Source organism: Hemibagrus wyckioides, linkage group LG04, assembly GCF_019097595.1.
Source record: "Hemibagrus wyckioides isolate EC202008001 linkage group LG04, SWU_Hwy_1.0, whole genome shotgun sequence".
NCBI classification, from domain to species: Eukaryota; Metazoa; Chordata; class Actinopteri; order Siluriformes; family Bagridae; genus Hemibagrus; species Hemibagrus wyckioides.
The window spans coordinates 19850512-19875413 of NC_080713.1; the positions used below are offsets into that span (position 1 = coordinate 19850512).

The window sequence follows — 24902 nt, forward strand, 5'->3', positions numbered from 1 at the left end:
CAAACACTACAGGATATACTGTATTGGCATTGTGCAAATAAGAGATTAGTAAACAGTAAGAGGGTTGTGAACATACACAACATCTGCTTAAAAAGTAGATAATAATAAAAACGAATATTTCTGAAGTATTAACCTTCCAGATGCCTTCCTATAATAATAAAGAGGTTATTTCTGTGGGCGGAACTAATCAGCCTCACATTCACCCGGTCCATTTTTTGTGTTGCACTGTACTATTATTAGCATCGATTTAGCCGGTACGATTTGCCCGCTGCAGTGCCCTGTTCACGTGTATATTCAATTTCCGGTTGAAGTGTTGTTAGTAGGTGATGAAGTTTGTATTATGATTTGAAAGCCGAGATTTTGGCAGCTGTAGAAATAAAGCATGGACTTACTGAAGGAGGATTTTGGGGACTTGTCTCCCCAGCAGCTCGCAGCTCCAGTAGACACAGTGGAGGTAAGAGAGAGCATTAAAACCAGCACGAGCTCCAGTGCAGCATGCTTGAGCATGTTAGCCAGGTGGCTAACATGAGGTGTATCCCAAAGCCCCTGTATATATATGCACTCTCTATAGGTTATGAAGAAATAGAGATAATACCATATAAAATCTACTGTATACTTTTTAAAAACGTGGTGCAAAATAACTCCAGAGAATATTGTACATGTGTTTAAGAATAATTTGTGCTCTGTTTACTGAAGGAAAAATGGAAGTTGCTTCCAGCATTTTTGAAGGTAAGCATCCTGTCCAGTCACTAATATTAACCTAAAATATCAAGCTAAGAAATAAATAATACCAGTATTCCCAGTACCTTTTAAGATACTGTTTAACTTTTTGTTCCTTTGCAGATTAAAGGCTTGGTAAAACAGCACATTGACTCTTTTAACTACTTCATCAATGTGGAGGTAAGGACACGTTATTTAGACCAAGGAATTAGTTAGAAAGTGTTTTTTTGTTAATGCGCTGATCTCTCACATCATCTGCGGTCACATTTCCAGATAAAAAAGATCATGAAAGCCAACGAGAAGATTACAAGTGATGCAGATCCCATGTGGTATCTAAAGTAAGACTGGTTTCTATTTTTTTTTTTTCCTCCCCCAAATTTAACATTTTTCCTTAAGTTACACTGCTATGTTTCATTAATAGGTACCTCAATATCTACGTTGGGATGCCTGATGTGGAAGAGAGCTTTAATGTCACCAGACCAGTGTCTCCACATGAGGTAATGAATGACTTAAATGATCATCTATCCTGGTAGTCTGTTCATAATCTAGTGAAACACTTAAGCAGCAGCATGTCAGTTGTTCAGGAACAACAGCTCAGTGTAAACGTTTGCATCCGCTGTCTATAAAGCAAATAAAAATCTGAAATCCAGAAACTGAAATATGAGTATATTAGATTTCCTGGAGGGGGGCATTTTTTTTAACCACCCTTCTGGTTTCTAGACCTGATTTTAAAGAAGACTGAGCTGATTGTTCTAACTCTAACTAGGATTTCCTGGATGTAGTTGTTAGGACAAGATCAATGGAATTGCAGATATTTGAATTGATATTTTCTTTTTGCTCATACAATATCCATTTCATCACAGTTAAAATATTTAAACTAAACGTGTAATCATCTGGTCTTTGTTCAGTTTTGTATTTGTAGTTATTTAAAAACTTGGGTTGGGCAACATGAGCACTGATTAAGTCTCATTTCTTCATTATCCTCCAGTGTCGACTGAGAGACATGACATACTCCGCCCCCATTACAGTGGACATCGAGTACACCAGAGGCAGTCAGAGGATCATCCGTAATGCTTTACCTATAGGAAGGTACCTAAATTTATTCAGCAATTTCCAAATGATGAAAACATTGGACTTTCTGTTAATACACTGATTAATTAACAACTAAACCACACTAGGCTGTGAAGTCACTTATTTTCCAACAATGGCTCATCCTACATTGTTTTATTCCTCTTATACCAGAGCAATTTGCTAATGAAATCACACGTTGTGCATTTTGTTCCTGTATAGTTGCATTTACTGTTATGTAACTACCATGAAACAAGATCCTGTTCCAGGTATTGCTTGTGTTATAGCTGCTATAAACTGTCAGTCCATCAGCAGCCTTACTTTTTTTCCTCGCTCTTAAAATTACTGACAAAAACAAAAAACCTGCGGCTTGTCATGTTGCAGAGAAACAGCAAATCTCTCAGTGTCAAAAAGTCAATCTCATCACAAACAACTTCACTATATCATCAATGGTATAAATCTGTTTATGTGGAACCCCTCCACACAATAGACTATAGAAATATAGTCGTTGTCTTATTTTTAAAAAAGTCACATGTTTCTGACCAATCAAAAGCAAGACTTTAGCTAAAAAGTGTTTTTTTTTTTCCTTACAGGATGCCAATTATGTTGCGCAGTTCCAACTGTGTGCTGTCAGGCAAGACACCCATGGAGTTCTCTAAACTGAACGAGTGTCCCCTAGATCCAGGTAGATCCTCTGATCCACCCTGAATGAAATCAGTATGTAATTAGAGGAGCTGTTTTGTTCCTTTGAGTAGCTCTTTCATAATATGTTTAATATCTCTCTCTGTAGGTGGCTATTTCATTGTGAAAGGTCAGGAGAAAGTCATTCTCATCCAGGAGCAGCTGTCCAAGAACCGCATCATTGTGGAGCAAGACCGTAAAGGCGCAGTAGGAGCCTCGGTGACCAGGTGCTGCCATCATGTGGTTGCTGTTCAGGAATAACTATTTACCCTTATTTCTTTCTCACATCCTTACTTCTTCCTGTCTCTTTTTTTTCCTGGACTTTAGTTCCACCCATGAGAAGAAGAGTAGAACTAACATGATCGTGAAGCAGGGACGCTTTTACTTGAAACACAACACACTCTCGGAGGACGCTCCCATCGGCATCATCTTCAAAGTGAGAATGCTGAAAATAAATAAGAGCATGTAGAGTAGAGCTGGAAATAAGCAGTCTGTAATGATGAGTTAGTACAGTATACACTGATCAGGCATAACATTATGAGCACCTGCGTAATATTGTTTTGGTCCCCCTTATGCTGCCAATGCCGTGACCCGTCATGCACTGTGTATTCTGACACCTTTCTATCAGAATCAGCATTAACTTCTTCAGCAATTTGAGCAACAGTAGCTCATCTGTAGTATCAGATCACACGGGCCAGCCTTTGCTCCCCAAGCGAATCAGCGAGCCTTGGCCATCCATGACCCTGTCGCCGGTTTACCACTGTTCCTTCCTTGGACCACTTTTGATAGATACTGACCACTGCAGACCGGGAACACCCCAGAAGAGCTGCAGTTTTGGAGATGCTCTGATCCAGTCGTCTAGCCATCACAATTTGGCCCTTCGTCAAACTCGCTCAAATCCTTACGCTTGCCCATTTTTCCTGCTTCTAACATGTTCACTTGCTGCCTAATATATCCCACCCATTAACAGGTGCCATGATGAGGAGATAATCAGTGTTATTCACGGCACCTCTCAGTGCTCATAATGTTATGCCTGATCGGTGTATAACCACAGAGCTAGGGACCAGTATGTTAGGATTTGGTTTCAAAACCAACCGGTAACCAGCAGATGGTGCAATTAAACAAAAAAAGAAATGCATGAGATGGATAAAGTAAAGCATGCAGAATGAGCTTCTTTTATAGTGTTGGAGATTTCTTTAGGCTAAAATATTAATAGAGCACATTAAATTCAGGTTCATATGAATAGTTTGTCTGGAAAAAATTCAAATGCACTCATTTGTAGACCTTGAAGTATACAGATTTGGAAACGGCAAATATATTGTCAAACAACCAAGACACTTGAAACTCTGCAGCTGTAATTTTCAGCACAGATGCAGCTTCTCTAACCCTAGAAAACCGTTGATACAGTGAATAATGTGGGGGAAAGTAAACAGAAATGTCTGGAAAATTTGGAAAGTCTGTCTATAGTCTTGTTTTTTCCCCCCCACAGGGTATTGGCATGAACCTTATAGATTTTGTTTTGGATTGGTTTATCATAACACAATATGGGTATACAGTATATAAATGCTGACCTGACTGCAAAATGTAAATAAGGTTCAGTCATTGTAGGCAGTAAGGATCTGTTTATAAGGGCAGTACAAAAGGCAGTAGTTGAAACATGGTGCCTCTGTTGCCCCAAGCGCAAACATGATGAAAAAAGAATGAAAAATTAGCAACTGTATAAGAGGTTAAATATTGCAAATGCCTAAAGCTGGGAAGACACTTATTATTATTATTATTATTATTATTATTATTTCAGGTTTAAAGACAGTACATTACTTATAGGTGTTTAAAAACGGGTATCGGGTCTCAATCTTATATTCAATCAGATTGAAGTGCCTCCCACAGTGCTCTACAGGAATCACTCCAAATACACAGACACGACTGCAACCGGCTGAATTAGCCATCGAGCATATATTTGCTCTGCACTTGTGCATCCTGAGTAAATTCCTTCAGGCTTTTTCTTGCTCCTTGGAGGCTTTGACAAACGATGCAGGCCTATACGCAGTGTGTGTAAGCCCAGTCCTGTTCCCACAGTTGTCTTATTAGCATAAGTAAATGTCGGAGAGGCCTAAAATTCACTCCTCACTTCTGAAACACCTCTGCTGTGTCAAATACAGATGTTTGCCTGTGACGTGCACACCGGCTCAGTGGGTTTATTATACGGGATTGTTTGTTGATATTTATTCACCACTGCTTTCCTTGACGTTTTCAGGCCATGGGTGTGGAGAGCGATCAGGAGATAGTTCAGATGATTGGTACAGAGGAACATGTCATGGCTGCTTTTGCCCCCAGTTTGGAAGAGTGCCAGAAGGCTCAGATTTTCACCCAGACCCAGGTACACTACAGCTACGCGTACTGTTGCACCAAGACACGTTAAAGGAAATTGTTAACAAGATAATGTCATCATTTCACCCAGATGCTCTAAAGGTTTTAGTTCTGCAAGAAAGGAGAAGGAGCTGTAGCACCACCACACTGTTCCATCCATGCTGCCTCCATTATGTACACACTACTTTCATTTGATTTTACAGATTAGACAATTTGGCATTTTGTGGCAGTTCTAGATGGATGGATGGATGGATGGATGGATGGATGGATAGATAGATAGATAGATACTCACTCACTCACAATGTGACCTCATGTACCATATTTAATATGAATTCTCATTAATTAATTCACTTATTTATAATGAATTTTGATTGCTGTATTTAACAATATTAAATCTCAGTCTGTTCCTATCCAGCTGGCATAACAATGCAATTTTGCCTTTATAAAAGCCTTACTGACCCACTGTGATACCACACTAAATGTGTCTTATTTACGTTATCGAGTACTGAGGCCCAGTTTGCTCAGCATAGCAGGTTTTTTTTTTTTTTTTTTTTGGTCCAAAGCCCCAACAATGGGTTGGTAAGAAGCATATCTGCATCCTAGCAACCTATGTCTGAGCATGCCCACGCGCCTGTTTGTGCACCGGTAGTATTGTGTGTGTCACATCAGGACTCTAATGAGCCTTACGTGCATGCTACAATTGACCCAGCAGACTTCAGATAAGATGTATTAGAGCAAAATCATTAAAGGCTTCTAATAGGAGGGGAGGGAACGTGTTTTCACACTGTTTGACCACTAGAGGCAGCAGCTATCATCAAGTGATGGGTGCAGAGCTGTCATATTCGTGCTGTAGAAATGTAAAGGCAGGGAGGTTTCTTCTTAGATGTACGTTATTAAGTCGTTAAATGTAGTTAATAAAGCATAAATAGATTGAGATGTGCTGTCATAGGTGTAATGCGAACCAGACATAAAGCTTATTTATTGTTTCTAACCTGAACCACTGAACCATCATGTCCCAAAACTACAACGTTTGCAGTTCTTTATTACTTAAAGAAAGACATGTCATACTTTATATATAGCCATTTCCTCACCAACATCTCCTTTTACCTGAAGTAACCACAAATCCCCCTGACACTGGATACCACTTACTCCTTAGAACTTTTTATAAATATGTCTCTCATCATATAACTTTTAAAATCTGTGCATATGGAGCATCTGTTTCAATATAAACATTGAAACTGGAACTTCTGATTGGTCAGATGTTTACGTTCAGTGTCTTTGTGGTATAATAGATAGCAACTGCTTTTTTTTTTTTTTTTTTTTTAAGTTTATATTTTCAATGAATCAAGCAGCTCTGTTTAATGAGCTGAAATGTAAATCTAATTATGATTACATGTTTTTAACAATTTCACCAGTGCAAATGAAGGGAAGTTTCAGGTAGCTCAGCAGCTCCATACTTTTTCCCTCAGCCGCACTGGACCAACTGATTGACCATTTTTGTCACTGTGCAGCAGTGCAGTGAAATTTTAATGTGCAGTACTTGTTGATACTAGAAGTGCTGGTCCCAAGCCCGGATTAAATGGGAGGGTTGTGTCAGGAAGGGCATCTGGCATAAAACCTGTGCCAAATTGAAACATGAGGACCAAATGATCCACTGTGGTGACCCCGTACAGGGAGCAGCTGAAAAAACAACAACTTGTTGGTACTAGAAGTCTAAAAAGTTTATACATATATGTAGAAAAGTACAAATAATTCAAGTTTTTAAAAAGCAGCATTTTTTTATGCATTATTTTAGAACATCTTTATAAATTTACCATCTACAGTACATGCAGAAGGAAGGACTGCAGATAGATGAAAAATATTAAAAGTAATTAAAGTAAATAAATAAAATAATAAAAGTAATTCTGGTCCAAAAAAAATCTCTCTCTCTCTCTCTCTCTCTCTCTCTATATATATATATATATATATATATATATATATATATATATATATATATATATATATATATATATATATATATATAAATAAAAAGTGTGTATGTATGTGTGTGTATGTATATATATGTATATGTATGTATGTAGCTGTAGCCATGTAGCTGTGATGGTCAGAGTGGGTGGTCTAGGGGGGGAAAAAACCCACCCTGTGACCTTTAACCTTTGTAGTCGATCAAGCCTTGCCGGGCTCAGGTGTGTGAGAATCAGACGTGGGACTGTGCATCCTATCTCTAACATCTTTAGTGAGTTGGTGGACCTTGAGCTATCCTGTTCATTTATTGATGAATTTTTCTTTACTGTGACTTGAAAGTAAATTGTGAGCACGTGTATCCATCATTCCTCCTGCTGAAACAAATCGCTGCCTGAGTTATGAAGCTGCTGTGACTGTTTTCTTTAACTTAGGCTCTGAAGTACATTGGAAACAAAGTACGGCGTCAGCGCATGTGGGGTGGGCCGAAGAAAACCAAGATGGAGGAAGCCAGAGAGCTGCTCGCCTCCACCATTCTCACCCACGTACCTGTGAGTCTGTCTTTACGACTTTTTACTTGAATTCATTCTGTTTCAAACTTTTTTCTTTTCACTGATCATGATCTTGTTACATTTCTTAAATGTATATTTTCTGATCGTTTATTTATACTTTATAGAGTCACTGTATTTAGTAGAGTGGTCTTTTCTTTGTTTTCCAGGTGAAGGAGTTTAACTTCAGAGCGAAATGCATCTACCTGGCTGTAATGGTGCGCAGGGTGATTCTCGCTCAAGGCAACAACAAAGTGGACGATCGTGATTACTATGGAAACAAGCGTCTCGAGCTGGCTGGGCAGGTATGGCTGACGTAATGCGCAAAAGCACACAAACCTCTGCCTCTGAAACAACCCAAGTGAGAAGAGATAGATGACTACAGATTTCAGAGTCCACAAATAGCTTGTATACAATGTCTGCTCCTACAAGCAGCCCCTCCTCCCTGTTTTATTATTCACACCACCTCTAATTTAATTAAGGCTGACTGACAGCCTTTTAATGCTTTTTGCTTCAACCAGAGTATGGTCATGTCACATTTTGGTGGCTGAGTTTGAGATAAGTATGTACTGTCAATATTATGCTTTTTTAACTGTTCCTTGTTTGAGAGGTTCTCTCCTCAATGTGCTGTCTTTACCATCTTACTTATCTTCTTAATAGGGCCTTTTCCTAGATCACAAGGTTTTCCGGATCTTTCAGCTTTCCAGCCTTTGACTCTGGCTTCTCTTTCTCTCTTTTACACACATCGCCGCTCCTGTGTGAAACTGAACTCAGACCTGCATGCCTGGCTTCCTCCCAATCCTTCATCTTCCTCTTTGTGTCTGCCCTCCTTGTCTTTTATTAATACCTTCATTATTTTCCCCGCCGCTTTGTTTGTCTCCTCTGTGTTTTGCCCACCCCGTTTCCCAGCTCGCCTGCTTTTGTTGACGGCGAGATATGCAGCAGAGCAGAGGCAGCACCCAAATCCCAGCCCAGCCGAGCTCAGGCCTTTCTGGCTTTTATTATTATTTAGCACAGCCGTGACAAAAGAATGGCTGCCTTGACGGGAGCGATTGAGCTAATCCACAAGCCCGGCTCTGATAATGTAATTACCGCAGTCTTAAGTCCTTTAATTTCCCCCAACCAACCCTCTCTAGGGGTGAACTGTGTGTGTGTGAGACTAGTGAGCAAAGCAAGCCCTTTCAACAGAGCTTACACACACTCCCAACACTGTCAATCTCCTCACTCCTCAATTATGATTCATTGACATTCAACTAATTGGCCCTGCTGTGCTGCAGAAGCTTAATTTCTTTATTAATTTCAGTGCGGTCTGCTTGTTTTGATGTATGCTAATATGGCTGAATGGAGGCAAGCTGCTATTGGAGAGCCTCAGTGAGGATGAGAGAGCCCCGGGCGAAAGGCCAGGTCAGCCTTATCTGAACACGAGCACACCTGGTTATTACATGCTGCAGCGCCCAGAGGGGTGATGACACAGAATGAGATATTGTAGAAGCCAGATGGAGTTAATAAAGTTGGTTGTTTTTGGAAGTGGCACTCGGGAATCAGAAAAACAAAGAGCCGTGAAGTAGAGGAGTGTTGACGGGAATTAATGAATAGAAGGAGGTTTGAATGCTCACAGCACACTGGATTGTTTGACGCTCTAATCAACAGATTACAGCTTAGTGCAGTATTGTTGTGCTTTACTACCTGGTTTAGTCACTGACTTGTGAGTTTTGAACCTCTAGAGTGCTGTGGAACTTGCTGAAATCATGTATTGATTGTTCTTCCCTCCAGCTTCTGTCTCTGCTGTTTGAGGATCTGTTTAAGAAGTTTAACTCCGAGCTGAAGAAGATCGCTGACCAGATCATACCCAAGCAGAGAGCGGCCCAGTTCGACGTGGTGAAACACATGCGGCAGGACCAGATCACAAACGGCATGGTTAATGCCATCTCTACTGTGAGTCTCTGCTGACTTCCAGTTTCTCTCTGTTCATGTCGGACAGTTTGAGATAGTATAGTTGCAAAGTCATGAAACAGTAGCTGGTTCTCATATGACTTTCTGTGACAGCACAGTGGGCTGGTGGATCCACCTTCTCTGCTACATAGAGCAGATTGTGGAGTGCAATAAGTGGAACTTTGAATTTGTTCTATTCAGGAATGTTCACACAAATACAGTCCACACACTAAATTGATGGGTTTCTACATACGTGATAACAGCCTTTATCTCTTAATGTCTTAATAGCTCTTCAGGAAGTTTCCTAGTCCTGATGACACTTTGTTCTGTGTATTAAACCTCTCTCTGTCTCTCTGCGTGTTGACCTCAGGGGAACTGGTCTCTGAAGAGGTTTAAGATGGACAGGCAGGGTGTGACGCAGGTGCTGTCGCGTCTCTCGTTCATCTCAGCCTTGGGTATGATGACACGCATTTCCTCTCAGTTTGAGAAGACCAGAAAGGTGAGCGGACCGCGCTCCCTGCAGCCCTCGCAGTGGGGAATGCTTTGTCCGTCAGATACTCCTGAAGGAGAGGTCAGTACATGATTGCGTAAAAGTGAGGAGAACATTTTTTAATCTAATAGATAAGAACTTAAGGAGCATCCTGCACTTATCACTTAACCTTCATGATCACAGCTTATGTTTTGGTACATTGTCTCGTTAGTTTATGTTTACAATTTTTATTAAGTACCTTGATCCTAATACACCTTATACGACTACTGAGCCCTTTTTTAGGAACACCTGTGTGCTTTCTCATTCTTGGAATTATCCAATAGCCAAAAAAAACAGGTGGCATTTTTCCATTCTTCAGCAGTGTAGGTGAGTCTGTGTCCACTGTAGCCTCAGACAGGAGTTAAAGCTTGATATGGTCAGTCATAGCAAATCCAATTCAACATTCAGCTTATGCAAGCCGAGATGCATTTCTACTCAACATGAACGTAAAGGTTGATTTGACCTACTTGTAAGCTCAAAACAATCTGGCCATTCTCCTCTGACCTCTCTCATCAGCAAGGCGTTTTAACGTGCATATCTGCTTCTCACAGAAAGCTTTGTTTTATTTTGTTTTATAATTCTATTTGAACTCTAGACTATTGTGCAGGGAAATCCCAAACGATTCTAAAATACTCAGACCAGTTGGTCTGGCTTCAACAGACATGAGTCACTCAGATGGCACTTTTGGACTGGTTTTATGCTTTACGCTGATGCCACAGACTTGATTTAACAATTGCATGAATGGGCAGATGTAAAGATGTTTCTAATAAAGTGAACAGTGAGTGTATATCACCTGACCATAATTTATATCATGTGTTATTTTCCAATGAAGACAAGCAGTAACCATACACACACTCCCTGTTGTTCTCAATGTACCTACCGAATAATTGGTGATATTCTGTAGGATTTGTAACTAAATAATAAGCTAATTTAATACAAATGATCTAAATTTTGAATAGCTCGAGTCTAAACTTGTGATATTTTTTTTGCCTTGGATTAGCGGCTAGGTTTTAACTGCGTGCATTGAATGTTTGTGACTCAGGCTTGTGGTCTGGTGAAGAATCTGGCTCTGATGACGCACATCACCACTGACATGGAGGATGGACCGATTATTAAGCTAGCCTTTAACCTGGGAGTGGAGGATGTTAATCTGCTGTGTGGCGAGGAACTGTCCTACCCCAGTGTTTTCCTTGTTTTCCTAAACGGTAACACCCACTCTTTCACATGCAGAAGCGTGATATTTATTTATTACAAAAAAAGTAGTTTTTGGCGTTTGTAAAAGCTAAAAGATTCACATGTAGGAATTATTTCTTATAAGGTATATGCATAGCACTGATTATTTACTAAGAAACTTGTCAGCTGAGGTACCCCACAAAGAGCTATTCAAGACAATTCCGTTCATGTGTGTGGTTCTGCAGGTAACATCTTGGGAGTGATTCGAGACCATCACAAACTCATCAACACATTCAGGCTGATGAGAAGAGCTGGCTTCATTAATGAGTTTGTGTCCATCTCCACCAACGTGACCGACCGCTGTGTGTATATCTCCTCTGATGGGGGGCGCCTCTGCAGGTACAGAGCCTCGGTGTCCTCACTGAACATTTCAGATTGCTGTCTAGTTGTCTCACTGTCTCAATTCTCTCTGTATCTGTTTAGTGCTCTAAATATTTGTATCTGTATTCAGATTGAAGAAGTGGCTTAAACCAGAAGGATTTTTTTTTTTACATTGAGATATGGATAAATATTTGAATCATGGATGGATGGATGGATGGATAGATAGATAGATACTTACTTACTTACTTACATCCATCCCTCCGGGAAATTCACAGCTTTCAGCAGTATCCACAAACATAGGTAATAGATAAAATAGGAAGGAATATAACAAAAAATACTAAAAAACCCAAAATAGGGTACAAAAATATAACAAAAAATATATCAAATAAAATATTACAAAATATAGCAGAATATAATAATATAACAAAATATAGCAGAAAAACACTAAACACATTTTTACACATTTATACACATTGTTTCAGTTTCCCAAAATATGTCTGATCACTCACCCTCTTGAAAGTGACTTTCTACAAAAAATAAAGAATACAGTGTGCCTCCTGTTCATCAATATTTGTATCTGAACATAAAGGCAGTCACAACAATTCATAGTCAGTCATATCCTTAGTTAAGCGAGAAGGAAGAACTGTTTTCGGTATTTGTGCTGTAATATTAAATGTGCTATCACTTCGACATTATCCTCTGTGGCACAGCTATGGCACAGTCGTGGTTTAGTGAAACATAATTGTCTCGTTGTATTTCTGGTGTTGAGCCTGTTCCTCAGATAATGGTGAAAGCTTCATTCAGTGCTTGTTGTGTTGTGTTGTGCTTTGCCAGACCTTACATCATTGTGAAGAACGGGCAGCCGGCTGTGAAGAACAAACACATCGAGGAGCTGTCTCAGGGCTACAGGTGCACTTCAGTGGGATCAATAGTTGAAACACTCATTGATTTTGAAAAGAGGCTCAAACAAGCCTTCTTTCTGTTCTTCTTTTTGTCTTAGCATTTCAGAAAAGCTGTGTTTTGGCAGACGTGTGTATATTCGGGTTGCTTTATCAACCCTGTTATTTATTGTTTAAATAAAGACACCTCTTTATTTCCATACAGGAGCTTTGAGGACTTTCTTCACGAAGGTCTGGTGGAGTATCTGGATGTGAATGAGGAGAATGACTGCAGCATTGCTCTGTATGAACACATGATCACCAAGTGAGTTTTATTAGTGGATGTAGTTTGCTTTATAAAAAAAAAAAAAGTAGGACAGTGAATAAGTAGATCATGTGTGTTCACAGTCTGTCAACTGCAAAATATTTGATTTTGGCATAATACGATAAAATAATTGCAGGTATTTTAAAAGCAATGCTACAGTAGTGGTAACGTTTCAATCAAGAATCTTGAAAGTGTTTATATTGACCAAATATGAGAGAATATGTTTCATTGCATACAAGTCCATCCTTCCTTAGCCTGTTTTTATTCTGATCCAGAGACACAAGAGCATAACAGTTTTCACTGCCTGGTTGTGTTTGTGCAGATGCATGAAAACAAAAAAGGAGATCAGATTAACAGTATACATGCACTGAATACATAGTTGATAACAGTCTTTATTATTGTCGTGTCTGCATGACAACTTGGATAATTTGGCAGGTGCAGATGGCAGACAAGTGTGTTCATGTAAACACTAAAAATTGTCTAACGGTGTGTTTCAGGGACACTACTCATTTGGAAATTGAGCCGTTCACACTTCTGGGGGTTTGCGCTGGTTTGATTCCTTATCCACATCATAACCAGTCCCCCAGGAACACCTATCAGTGTGCTATGGGCAAGCAGGCCATGGGTAAGAGCTGTGTGTCCAACCTCATCATTTTCACAACTAAATAACTGTGTATCGTACACACAGACTCACATGCACACACTCTGAAGCATATTCATGTTCACATTGGCATTCACACGCTTAGACACACTAAAGTAAGTGTGGGTGTTTGTGTGTACATCAAACATCTTCTGCCAGCGTGTGTGTGAGGCAGGGAAAAGGGCTGCTACACATGGTCTCCCCAAGTGTCATTAGCCATTCATTGTGTCTTGCTCAGTGTGTGTAGAGGGTTAGTGTGCTCAGCTGCACCAGAGAGCGAGAGAGAATACACACCGCTCCCTGGTTACCAGAACTACTCCAGCCCCCCTTGGTCTTTACAAAACCAATGAGACTGCAGCTACGTTTGGCCCGATATCCTCACCCTTGTCTCTTGTGGGTTTTTTGCGGACGGCCCCATACATGTGCAAATCTCTCTGTGTGGCCCCGGACCTATTTTCACACACTGTGTGCTTGTACCCTGATTGTGAAGTAATAGCATCTGACAAATGTCAAGGCCTCAAGGGACGGCCGCTATTCTTTCATAACTTTGCCTGGGTGGATTAAGGAGACGGTCCTCTGTCAGACTGCATCATGCTGGAACACTGCAGCTAAAGATACTGTCACTTTAAATGCACTCACATCCACCAGCCTGAAGTTAGTTAAGCATGAAGGTTATTTAGGGGTGCTTTTAGGGATGCAGATTTAGCCTAGACTTTTCTTAATTTACAATTATTCTTAAACTAGGATAAAGCTTTGTAAAACCATCTTAATAAACATTTATTTTATAAATTGTGCAATTTCATTCAAATTCCTAGAAGTGGTCATTTGGAGAAACTTCTATTTTCTAGCTGTTTTTTACCACTCTTTTGTAGGACTGTGTAAGGTGACCATAATAACCTGCTAGAACTAGATATTTCCACAGTTCAAAATGAGTATTTACCACCAGACACAATATTAACTCACATTTTTGTCTCCTTTGCCTGTTTGCCTACTTAATGAGACGTGTTTCTTTTTTCCACAGGCACTATTGGCTATAATCAGAGGAATCGTATAGACACACTGATGTACCTCTTAGCTTATCCACAGAGGCCCATGGTAAAGACTAAGACCATTGAACTGATCGACTTTGAGAAGCTACCTGCAGGTCAGAACGCTACGGTGGCTGTGATGAGCTACAGCGGTTATGATATAGAGGACGCCTTGGTACTAAATAAGGCCTCTCTGGACAGAGGTACGTGCAACATTGTGTTCCATTATTAGAATCTCGCAAATAGTTAGACAACCAACTGTATGAACACACTCAGAGAAATACTATTAAAGTGCTTTCTCTTGTTTAACCTTAAAGGAATATGAATTATATTCATATTGTAATTATTATTATTATTATTATTATTATTCATATTATAATTCATATTATATTCATAATGCTCTGGAAAAAATGAGACCACTGCCCAATCTCCAGATTTGAACCCTATATATGTAAAATTTTTAAGTATGTTTCTTTTTTAAATGAATCTTTTGCCTAAACAAGTGCATGTATTTCACACTTCACACTAAAAACAAATTACAGACCATTTAAGTATCTTAAATTATTTTTAAATGTGTGCTATATGAACAGTTCCAGGTGAAACATGCATACATACTAAAACTCCTACTAAAAGTTGATGTACCCTTTAAAGTACCACCCCAACAATATGGTAAGAAGAGAAATTTATTGCCGAGTGCATCATAGGAAAATAACTTTAACCTTTAGTGGTATACTCCAGGCTTTTTCATCCTAACATTTATCTATTACTAATGTAGCTTGAGAGTACCATGATCAAGAATTTTAGGATTTTTCAATTTCTCCCTGGCAGAAGGAAAATCTATTACTTGGAACCTACTTATAAAGCAAGTCCAAAGGCAGTCATGTAGATCTTATGCATCAGAGTGATCTATTCAAAGGAATTTGTAAAATTAATAAAAGGGGATGCTTTAATGTAAGGAGTTCTTGGTGGTTATAAGGTCAGAGTCCTGACTTGTGGAAAGAAGCTCCTCCTTTGTTTGTGGAGACACTTGCTAGACCACAGCCACCAGTACAGTCCATACATTGGCGTGTGGGATCCTTGATGGAGGTTGTTGCTATGGTGCTGCATTGCCTGGTGTAGATGTCCAGTAGGCTGGGCAGTGCTCACCTAGTTATCTGTTCAGCAGCCCTTACCACCACATGTAGGGCTTTTGCAGTTCCTCTACTAGGAGGTGATGCTCCACATGAATTACATTATAATAGTTACCCGTTTTGTTTCCAGGCACTTTAAATACCAAACATCTATTGATTATTACAGAATAACCATACTCACTATCCTCACTCTTCCTTCATCTCAGGTTTTGGAAGGTGTCTTGTGTACAAGAACGCAAAGTGCACACTAAGACGTTATACTAACCAGACCTTTGACAAGGTCATGGGTCCCATGTTGGATGCAGAAACACGGAAGCCCATTTGGAGACACAGCATCCTGGACGCCGATGGCATTTGCTCCCCTGGTGAGCAGAGGAGAGATTTACTTCATTAGAGCACAGCACAGAGGGAGTGAATGAACTGGGAGCTGCTGTGTTCTACTGCATATACGAGACGTAGACACTACGTAATATACACAGAATATAGGATATGATTTATATCCTGAAAAAGGATAGATATAGAAATAGGTAGGGATTTATATTCTGAGTGAGATTCTGAGCAATTGAAGTGTGTGTGTGTCTGTGTGTGCACTGTGTACCAGGGGAGCGAGTGGAGAATAAACAGGTTCTGGTGAACAAGTCCATGCCCACAGTCACTCAGACACCACTGGAGGGCAGTACCCAGCCAAGCCAGCCACAGTACAGAGATGTGCCAATCACGTGAGTTTGTTTGCCTCACAGACAGTATGATTAGTCATGGTCACACTTATGCTGAAGTACCAATAAACTAAATTTGTTAAAATGGCCTCAAATCTCAAACTGTTTTGGCTGTTTCACTACAGACTCAATTGCTAAGAATCTCATGAAAATTAAGACTCTGATAATGAAATCTCATGTAAATGCAAGCAGGTTTGCTAGTAGTTTTCGTTGTTAAAATGGGAACCGCAAGCTAGCAAAAACAGTTATAATATGATGTATAGTAGGTCATAAATTCTGAGACCAAGCTGAAAGTATGAGACATTCTTTATTAAAATCTGTTAGATCTTAGTGACGCAGCTTTGCACAAAAAATATCAAATATTCCATGAATTTTATCATTTTTCAAACTTGAGTATATAGTGTCACTGAAGCAAGAGAGAGATATCTCAGATACTAAATATAATTCTGAAATTTCTGTACATATTTCCAAAATTCTGCTTTTCACTGAAGTTGTTATTGTAATATAATTTTGTAATGAAAATCTTTGAATGAAATTTGAAAATTATTTGCAATTGACACATTTTGTGTCTTTCCACCTCCAATAAAATGCAGGTAGGTGGATTGGGAACTATAAATTGCCCCTAGGTTTATGTGCAAATGTGTGCATGGGTACCTGATATAGACTGGCATCCCATCCAGGTTATATTCTTGTCCAACCTCCAGTGTTCCTGTGATGGGCTCTGGATCTATATATATATATATATATATATATATATATATAATATATAAAAAATGTTTGGTTATGAAGATTTCTAGTTCAGTCAAATATTTGCATGAAAGGAATGGATTATGCTTCTATTTTGTATTCAAAGACAGCTGACTCTGACTTTCCTATACACACAGGTATAAGGGCTCAACAGATTCATACATCGAGAAGGTAATGATCTCTTCAAACGCTGAGGATGCATTTCTGGTCAAGATCCTGCTCCGGCAGACACGTCGGCCTGAGATAGGAGACAAGTTCAGCAGCAGGCATGGCCAGAAAGGTACACCAGCATTCGCAATCCTCTCCAATCATTTGCTTTGGGTAGATGACGCTAAAACGTATTTAGTTGAAAGAACTAGCCAAAAGTTCACTGTCAGTTAGTCACATACTAGAGAATGTGAATGCTCTGTGTGCGCTCACACACATGAACGTACAAGGGTCTTTTTTTTTTCCCCTGCCTAGACCCAACATGTATTCAGATTCAGGGTCCTACTCTCCACCTTCTTCTTTTTTTTTTTTTTTTTTTTTGAGGGCTGTTTTTCAATTAATTAGCCCTTTGTCCCAAAGCAGCATATGCAAATTTATTACAGCCGTGCTGCTCCTGGGAAAAAAGTGTTTACAGGCCCCATTGTTTCTGCGCACCTCTGCTGAGAGCCCAGGCCACGATGATGGTTTAATCAGCACACTAACTGGCGCCATGCATAATTCACTCATTTCATTAACCGAGGTTGTCCTTGGGCACTCATCACGGCCCATGAGAGTGAGCAGAGGTCAGGGAGGGGTTAGCTGCAAACAGCCCGGGATGCTATTTACTGCTCTTTTTACCGGGCCTTTTGGTATTTAAAGGAGTGGCACAGAGCTGCTAGACTGGGCTAACACAGGACAGTTATTGTTTGAGAGGGTCAGTCCGGTTCTCTTGAACGCCTTTTCTGTGGTTTTGGCTTCCAGTCGCTTGTTTGGTATAATTGAATGTGTTTTAGGAATGCATTTAAGCATAATCTCCCGAGTGCTGCTGAAAAGCTTCGAGGCTATAAACTTTGCTTGTTGGGATCCTTAAATTAATGGTTTTAAAGAATGGAATTGTATGAAAGAGCAAGTGAAGGACAATCTGTGGAATCGTAGCAGTCTAATCCAGTACTAGACCTTTCCTTCTTTTTAGTTTGGCCAAATGTTTGAGAGTTCATTAGCCTTCTGGATACGGGTAATAAGCAGTGGGGGTTCATTTCCGGACATGGGAAAATAGATATTCATTTCTCAAAGTAAGACGGTACACACTAAGAATTAAAATCTTTTTATTATTATTGTTATTATTTTAAGCATACTCTTGTTTCCCCACACTAAAATAACCTTCATAATGTGCATTCACATTTCATTCCTAGTAGTTAATAGTAAGTTAGCAATTTCTTAGATCAGTTTCCTTTTGACTTCATTTTAATAGTAAATGTATTCATAATAATAATGTATTCATAATAATAACTAATTAAATGTCTCAGTGAGTGAAGAGCAAAAATGAATGAATTATGTTACACTACTTTTAGAGATTTAACCCTTGATAATAAGGGACATGGAAATAAAAGTGAAGCAGGAAGATAGTTGCATGTTCTACACAAATTATGTATTTGAAGCCAAAAAAGTTGGCAGCTATATTAGTACCAAGAGCCAACCGAAGATATCCCACAGTGCACTGGTGCCAGTTATAGTAGGCAAGTTTCACTGGGGTTTTTGTGTTTTACTATTTACTTACATCCCCCGTCACAGATCCTGCTTGCTCTGACTGGTCTCATAAGCTCTGGTCAACAGAGCAAAATTGGTTAATTATTCACCAGTGACCCAAACACACAGACATAAACACACACACTCTCGCTGAGCTGTGTTGGTGGGGCCCATTGTGTGAGCTGCCAGTGTGAGGCTGTATGGGGTGTGATGGAGGGCTGTGGACTCTTAATGCTGACCACCTTTTCTCCGCTGATTTCATGCCTCTTTTATCATTCACTCACTCACCATATAAACAACAGTGCATGTGATGAGAGTGACTCTGTTTCATATTTCTACATCATTTTAATCACTTTTTTTGGAATGCTTTACTAATTCTACTCTACATTTCCATTACATGCTTATATAGTTTACCTTTTCAGTCTGAAGCCAAGCCTGTGTGTTGTACTTTATCCTGACACATTGATTAAACTGGGATAAACAGTTTACAAGATTATAGTGTGCAGAAAGCAAGGAATGAAATAAAAAACGTGATAAGTAAGACAGAAAATAATCAGCAGCGCAAGGTGATCCATTACCACCACAAAGTTGATTAGTTTCCTACAGCGGCGTATTATGAACATGACAGCAATTTACCAGCAAACATTTTAGTAATTGAAGGATGATGACCTTATGTTTATAGTTACATTTAATGTTGTGGATCATCCTTGAGACAAGTTCATGCATTACAGCAGCTATAAACTGTTGTTTCCTCACCTGCTTCTTTCCTTTTTTTGTAGCTAATAACCAAAAATGCAGTTTGTTGTTTGTGAAAAAGAACAAATATGCTAAATAAACATCTCCTCAAAGAAAAATTCACCATATAAACAATTGCACGTTTTTTTTGTGTTTTTTTTAATCCATATATATGGTGGATTTAGCTTTTACTATAGAAACTACGATGTATTCAGTCAAGCGCATTTATAACGTATGATTTGAATTAGAGCCAGCTTTACTGTCAGTCATGCTGTTAGGAAATAAATCAACACTGGAACTAATTAGATTTATGAATTCAGCAACTCTGTGGTATATGTAGATTTATTTTTAACCCACCTTATGTCAATCGAAAAAAAATATCAGCATGAATAGTAATAATCTGCTCCTTCACTGTGTTCTGATTGTAGTGCGTAACATACATGACATAAACATGATGTACATCGTGACTAGATCTCTTCAGACTTGTCCTCACTTTACGCACGGACGTATTCCATTCCTCTCACGGACTGATCCTGCCTTTGTGTGTGGCACAGCCAGGGGAAGTTACAGAAGTTTAATCCCTCTCTCACTGTCTGCCTGAGCACCTCTCCTCACTTCCTGCTCCTGCCCACTCTCTTTTTACAACTTGCAAATGGCCCAATAATGTGTTTGCTCCACACTCTTCCGTCCCTCAGAGCAAACATTTGCGCTCACACTCGGAGCTGTGCACCACTTCTCTGGCCCACCTTGTGAATGGCTAATGCCTCCGTTTTGCCTTTTCTCTAAAGTCAGCGGACCAGATCGCCATCGCATGCAGATACCCACACAGCATGCGTTTCTTTTTTTTTTTTTTTCCAGCAGTCTGTTAGTAAGCAAGTGATATGTGGGACAAACCTGCTGTATGGGATTTCTTTCAAAAATGAGCATTGCAGTACTAGCAAATGGTGGAACTCCAGGGTTTTGGGTTGTTGCATTTGAGATTTAAAACATTATGCTATGTTGTTCCTCATAAACATCGATAAGCCAATTTAAAAAAAAAAGTATTTATACAGCCCATCGTATCAGGTGTTGCTGAACATTAACTTTTATTTAACATTTATAGTTCTTATCACTGGTATTATATCATGTTGATCCCTCACCAGGCTCTAGTATTTTTCCACTCTTTTGATTGCCATGTTAAAAGGAAACCGCAAAAACCCTCCATCCTTCCCCTGTGTTAAATAACCTAGTAACGTCACAATACTAGAGACTCCATCAATGCTCCTAACAGAAACCCTTACCATGTCAACAGTTACACATTTTTATTCTGAATACTTTTGTCATTCATCAGTCATGCAATTATATGAATATAAGCACAAACATCATCTAATGAGTGCCTTAATATAAGCCTGTCATTTCAGCACAAGCTGCACTGTTTAAAAAATGAGTTGAAATGCAATATAACAATGCGGGACCATTTGTAGATAAACACTGTCTATACATACTTCTATATTTGACATTATTTGTTATTTTTTAAGATTCTGTACCGGCAAACCAAGCAGCTAGCACTGTAGAACAAAAGGAAAATAATAAACCATAAAGACATTCCTGAATGACATTCATTTTATATTTGCATTGGTTTGGTACTGACCACTATTACGTAACAGAAGTAATAAATGTAGATCCTTTGAAATAATCATAAAAGTGAAGCAGATACAATTTCCTCACTAACAGAAGCCTTTGATCAGCGTTTAACCACCTCGCATAATTTACATCTGGGTTTTGATGTTTTCAATGCTGTACATTTCTCCTGCTACAGGTGTGTGTGGACTGATCGTCCCTCAGGAGGACATGCCATTCTGCGACTCGGGGATATGTCCAGACATCATCATGAACCCACACGGATACCCCTCCAGAATGACTGTAAGCCCCATCCAGTGGAAATGATTCATTTTTCTTCTGATTGTTAGTTGAATGCCACTGGAGTTAAAGCTGAAGTAAATGTAGTTATTAGTGCTATTTTCATGTTTATGCATTTGGTTGGTTCTTGAGAGAGAACATAGTTGAGCAGTTCAAAAAAGAGCATCACCAAAGACCTAAACCAGTGACCACTCAGCAACGAGATTTAAACATGCAATCGCTAAGATTTTACTATAAAGTGGCCAGTTCTCGTGTGTTAACCAGTACATAAGAGCAACACAGATTTCAAAACCAAACTCGTTTTAGCAAAAACTAAGACTACTTCTAATCCAAGACTACCTCTAATCCAAGACTACCTCTAATCCAAGACTACCTCTAATCCAAGACTACCACTAATCTAAGACTACCACTAATCTAAGACTACCACTAATCGAAGACTACCTCTAATCGAAGACTACCTCTAATCGAAGACTACCACTAATCTAAGTCTACTTCTAATCTAAGACTACTTGAAATTGTGTTTTGGATTTTGTTTGTGTTAAAATTACCTCTATTTATAAAAATATTCTGTTCATAAACCAATAAACCCACTAAAAAGTTTTCAACCTTAAATATTCTTTGCACTATAGTTTGAATTGCCCTGCAGCACACAGTTGCCTTTATTGCAGCACACTTCCTGATTTCTAGAAGTTGTATGATTTTTCAATGAAATTCAATTTAAATGTCATTTAACACAAGTGTGTTTTGGTTCTGCACACAATTTGAAGTGTGTGTTTGGGTGCACCCAGCAGGCTCTCAGATGGAAACTGGTGTAAGTAGAAGAAAAGGATTCACCCTTTCAGAATCAGGAGGTCAAAGGCCATTCAGCCCTTTTTGTGCAAAGGCACTGTGGTGCAGTGGACCGCGACCGTGTCCATGATGTCACATTCTCCAGCTGCAAAAGCTCTGACGTCATACACAGTTGAATTTTCGTGTTCAAACTGCAACAGGATATTTATCACAGGCATGCTTAGAACTCATGTACAAGAGTCAGATAAAGTGTTTAACTTATTTGAATCATGTTTAGGTCGGGAAGCTGATTGAGCTATTGGCTGGAAAAGCAGGCGTGCTGGACGGGCGTTTTCACTATGGCACAGCTTTCGGGGGAAGTAAAGTGAAGGATGTGTGTGAGGATCTTATTCGCTATGGATACAACTACCAGGGCAAAGATTTCGTCACATCTGGCATTACAGGGTAACAGATTCATTTAGGTTTCAGATTACTTTATCATCTTTTCAGAACGATACAGAGCTTAGACAGATACTTAATGCATTCACTATTAAAAGACTAATGCATTTACTGTTAAAAGACATTGCCTACCCTTAAATGCTGTTTGATAATTAAACCTCCTATTATTATTTGTCTCACTAATATACCTATATTCTTTGTGTTTACACAGGGAACCCTTGGAAGCCTACATCTACTTTGGTCCAGTGTACTACCAGAAACTGAAGCACATGGTGTTAGATAAGATGCACGCAAGAGCACGAGGCCCACGAGCAGTGCTCACCAGGTATAATCATAACTGCTTTAGGATGGTCACTAAATTCAGTTTAAAGATTTAAAAATCAGTACTTTTTCCACTAGAGAGATTTTTATGATCTCCATTGCCAAGTGACTAATTACAGTAGTTATTCTTTTTGTCAGAATACCAAGAGAATTGATTTTGCTTCAGCTATAAATAGTTTAGGTCAGTATTCATGTTCTCATAAACTTAATTTTAAAAAACAAAATGCTAGCTAGAGGCAGTATAGCACTTGGTATCATTGCCATCTTGCAGCTACAGGATTCCTGATTCAGTCCTAGCCCAGGTTATTATATGCATGGAGTTTTCCATATTCTCCATCTGGGTTTCATATGGGTTTTATGGTTTCCTCCCGCAGCCCAAAAAAGCTTTGATGACACTAACGTGCACCCCCACCCCCAATTTCTCTACAAATTTGTTTCTTAGCATTTGCTGATTTGCAGTTCCATTAGTCAGCCAGGAAGTCTGTTTATTATTAACAGCAGCGCCATATGAAAAAGGAATATGTTCTGGAGTTAGAGTATGTTTGTGAATGATTATTACTGCCTTGTAGTAGTTGTCTTTGTCTTATAGTAGGCAAAACTTAACAGTACACGTGTCCATGGTTACACAGACAGCCTACAGAAGGTCGTTCCCGGGACGGAGGTCTGCGTCTGGGGGAGATGGAGAGGGATTGTCTGATTGGCTATGGAGCCAGCATGCTGCTGCTAGAGCGCCTCATGATCTCCAGTGATGCTTTTGAAGTGGACGTGTGTGGCCAGTGTGGACTGCTGGGATACTCTGGATGGTCAGGATTAAATCCATTTTGCTGTGCATAGAATATCCTGATTATAGGTTTTGTTTTCAATCCTATTGTTCGTGTTCTGCAGGTGCCACTATTGCAAGTCCTCATGCCACGTATCGTCTCTGCGCATTCCCTACGCCTGCAAGCTGCTCTTCCAGGAGCTGCAGTCCATGAACATTGTGCCTCGCCTGAAACTGTCTCGCTACAACGAGTGAAGCTAGCTCACCGACGCTGCTAATACTCAAGCCAAGGAAACACTGGACTGTCTGCACTGTTGGTGCAGATTCATGTCTCAGTTTGCATATTTATGACATGCTGTTGCAGAGGCTTGTGTGCATGTTTGACATTTTGAAAACCATCAGTGGTTACATTGAGCCTAAATTAGAGGTTTGACACATTAATTGAAAATCTCTGCATTAAAATACAGAGGTTGTAATATAACTTGAATATCACAATATTCCCAAATGTTGGTAAATTTAGTTTGCATGTGGAAAAAGGCAAGATTTTTTTTTTTTTTTTTTTTTTTTCCCCCCACTGGGAAAAAAAAATTCATTGAAATGCCTGATTTATTCGTGTGCTCTTCGAAAGTAATGTATTTTCTGTATGTATATGTAAGTAATAAATCATTCTTTAAATTATTAAATTATCATTGCTTTATTATTGAACCAGTAACCAGAGAGCAATGTGAAAATGCCCTAATTACCTAATTCAAAAAATGCCCATAATCTAATTCATGTAATGTGACTAGAACAGCACTGATATGAGGGAAATATAATTGACTTCACATGTGTTTTATAATCAGATCACTAGTTAGGTGGACATATTAATTCCTTATTGGTCAGATTTGGCATTAATTGCAATTATATCAAATCACTTAAAATGATCAGAAGCTGCATGAAATACAGGAGTAAGTAATTTTATACAGCCATTGCATCATGTTCATCATAAGCCACTATGCCATGCTATGACTGACATTTCCATCAAATTAAAGTAGCAAAGATCAGATCTGCTTGCCGTTTGCATAAACCAATGGTCCCAGAGCGGCACTTCCCTGCACACCCACCCAATTTAACCTCCGTCAGTGATGAAGGGTCAATGAAACAGGAAGTGTTTATCCCAACTGGCCTGATGGTGGGGATGGAGGTGAAAGTATTGTGTGTCCTTGATTAAGTGCTAATGTGACAACACTGACAGGGGAAAAGTGCTTGTTGTGTTGGCCACCTTCCTTCTCTGATGCTTTTTACACTAATAAAACGTCCACCATTCAAAGCTTGCCGCCACCCACTAAGCCGTTCTGGAAGCTTTTGATTGGGAGAATGCAGCAGAAAGGGCACTGACAGTGACTCGCTGATAAAGGTTGGAGGGAGGTGGGGTGTGCTGTT

At 39.4% G+C, this 24902-nt stretch overlaps 1 protein-coding gene across 1 annotated transcript; it reads left to right on the forward strand.

Annotated features, from left to right (window-relative positions):
* Positions 1-253: 253 nt before the first annotated feature.
* On the forward strand, positions 254-24115 carry polr3b (polymerase (RNA) III (DNA directed) polypeptide B). The gene is made up of 28 exons (XM_058388217.1): positions 254-454; positions 697-729; positions 844-900; positions 994-1058; positions 1142-1217; positions 1709-1809; positions 2382-2473; positions 2579-2696; positions 2797-2905; positions 4724-4846; positions 7233-7349; positions 7517-7651; positions 9120-9281; positions 9649-9849; positions 10850-11012; positions 11226-11379; positions 12196-12270; positions 12466-12564; positions 13062-13189; positions 14226-14435; positions 15569-15727; positions 15964-16081; positions 16963-17105; positions 21072-21175; positions 22239-22405; positions 22611-22724; positions 23350-23523; positions 23606-24115. The coding sequence occupies exons 1-28, from the start codon at positions 383-385 to the stop codon at positions 23733-23735; spliced, it is 3399 nt and encodes a 1132-aa protein (XP_058244200.1). The 5' UTR covers positions 254-382; the 3' UTR covers positions 23736-24115.
* Positions 24116-24902: the final 787 nt, after the last annotated feature.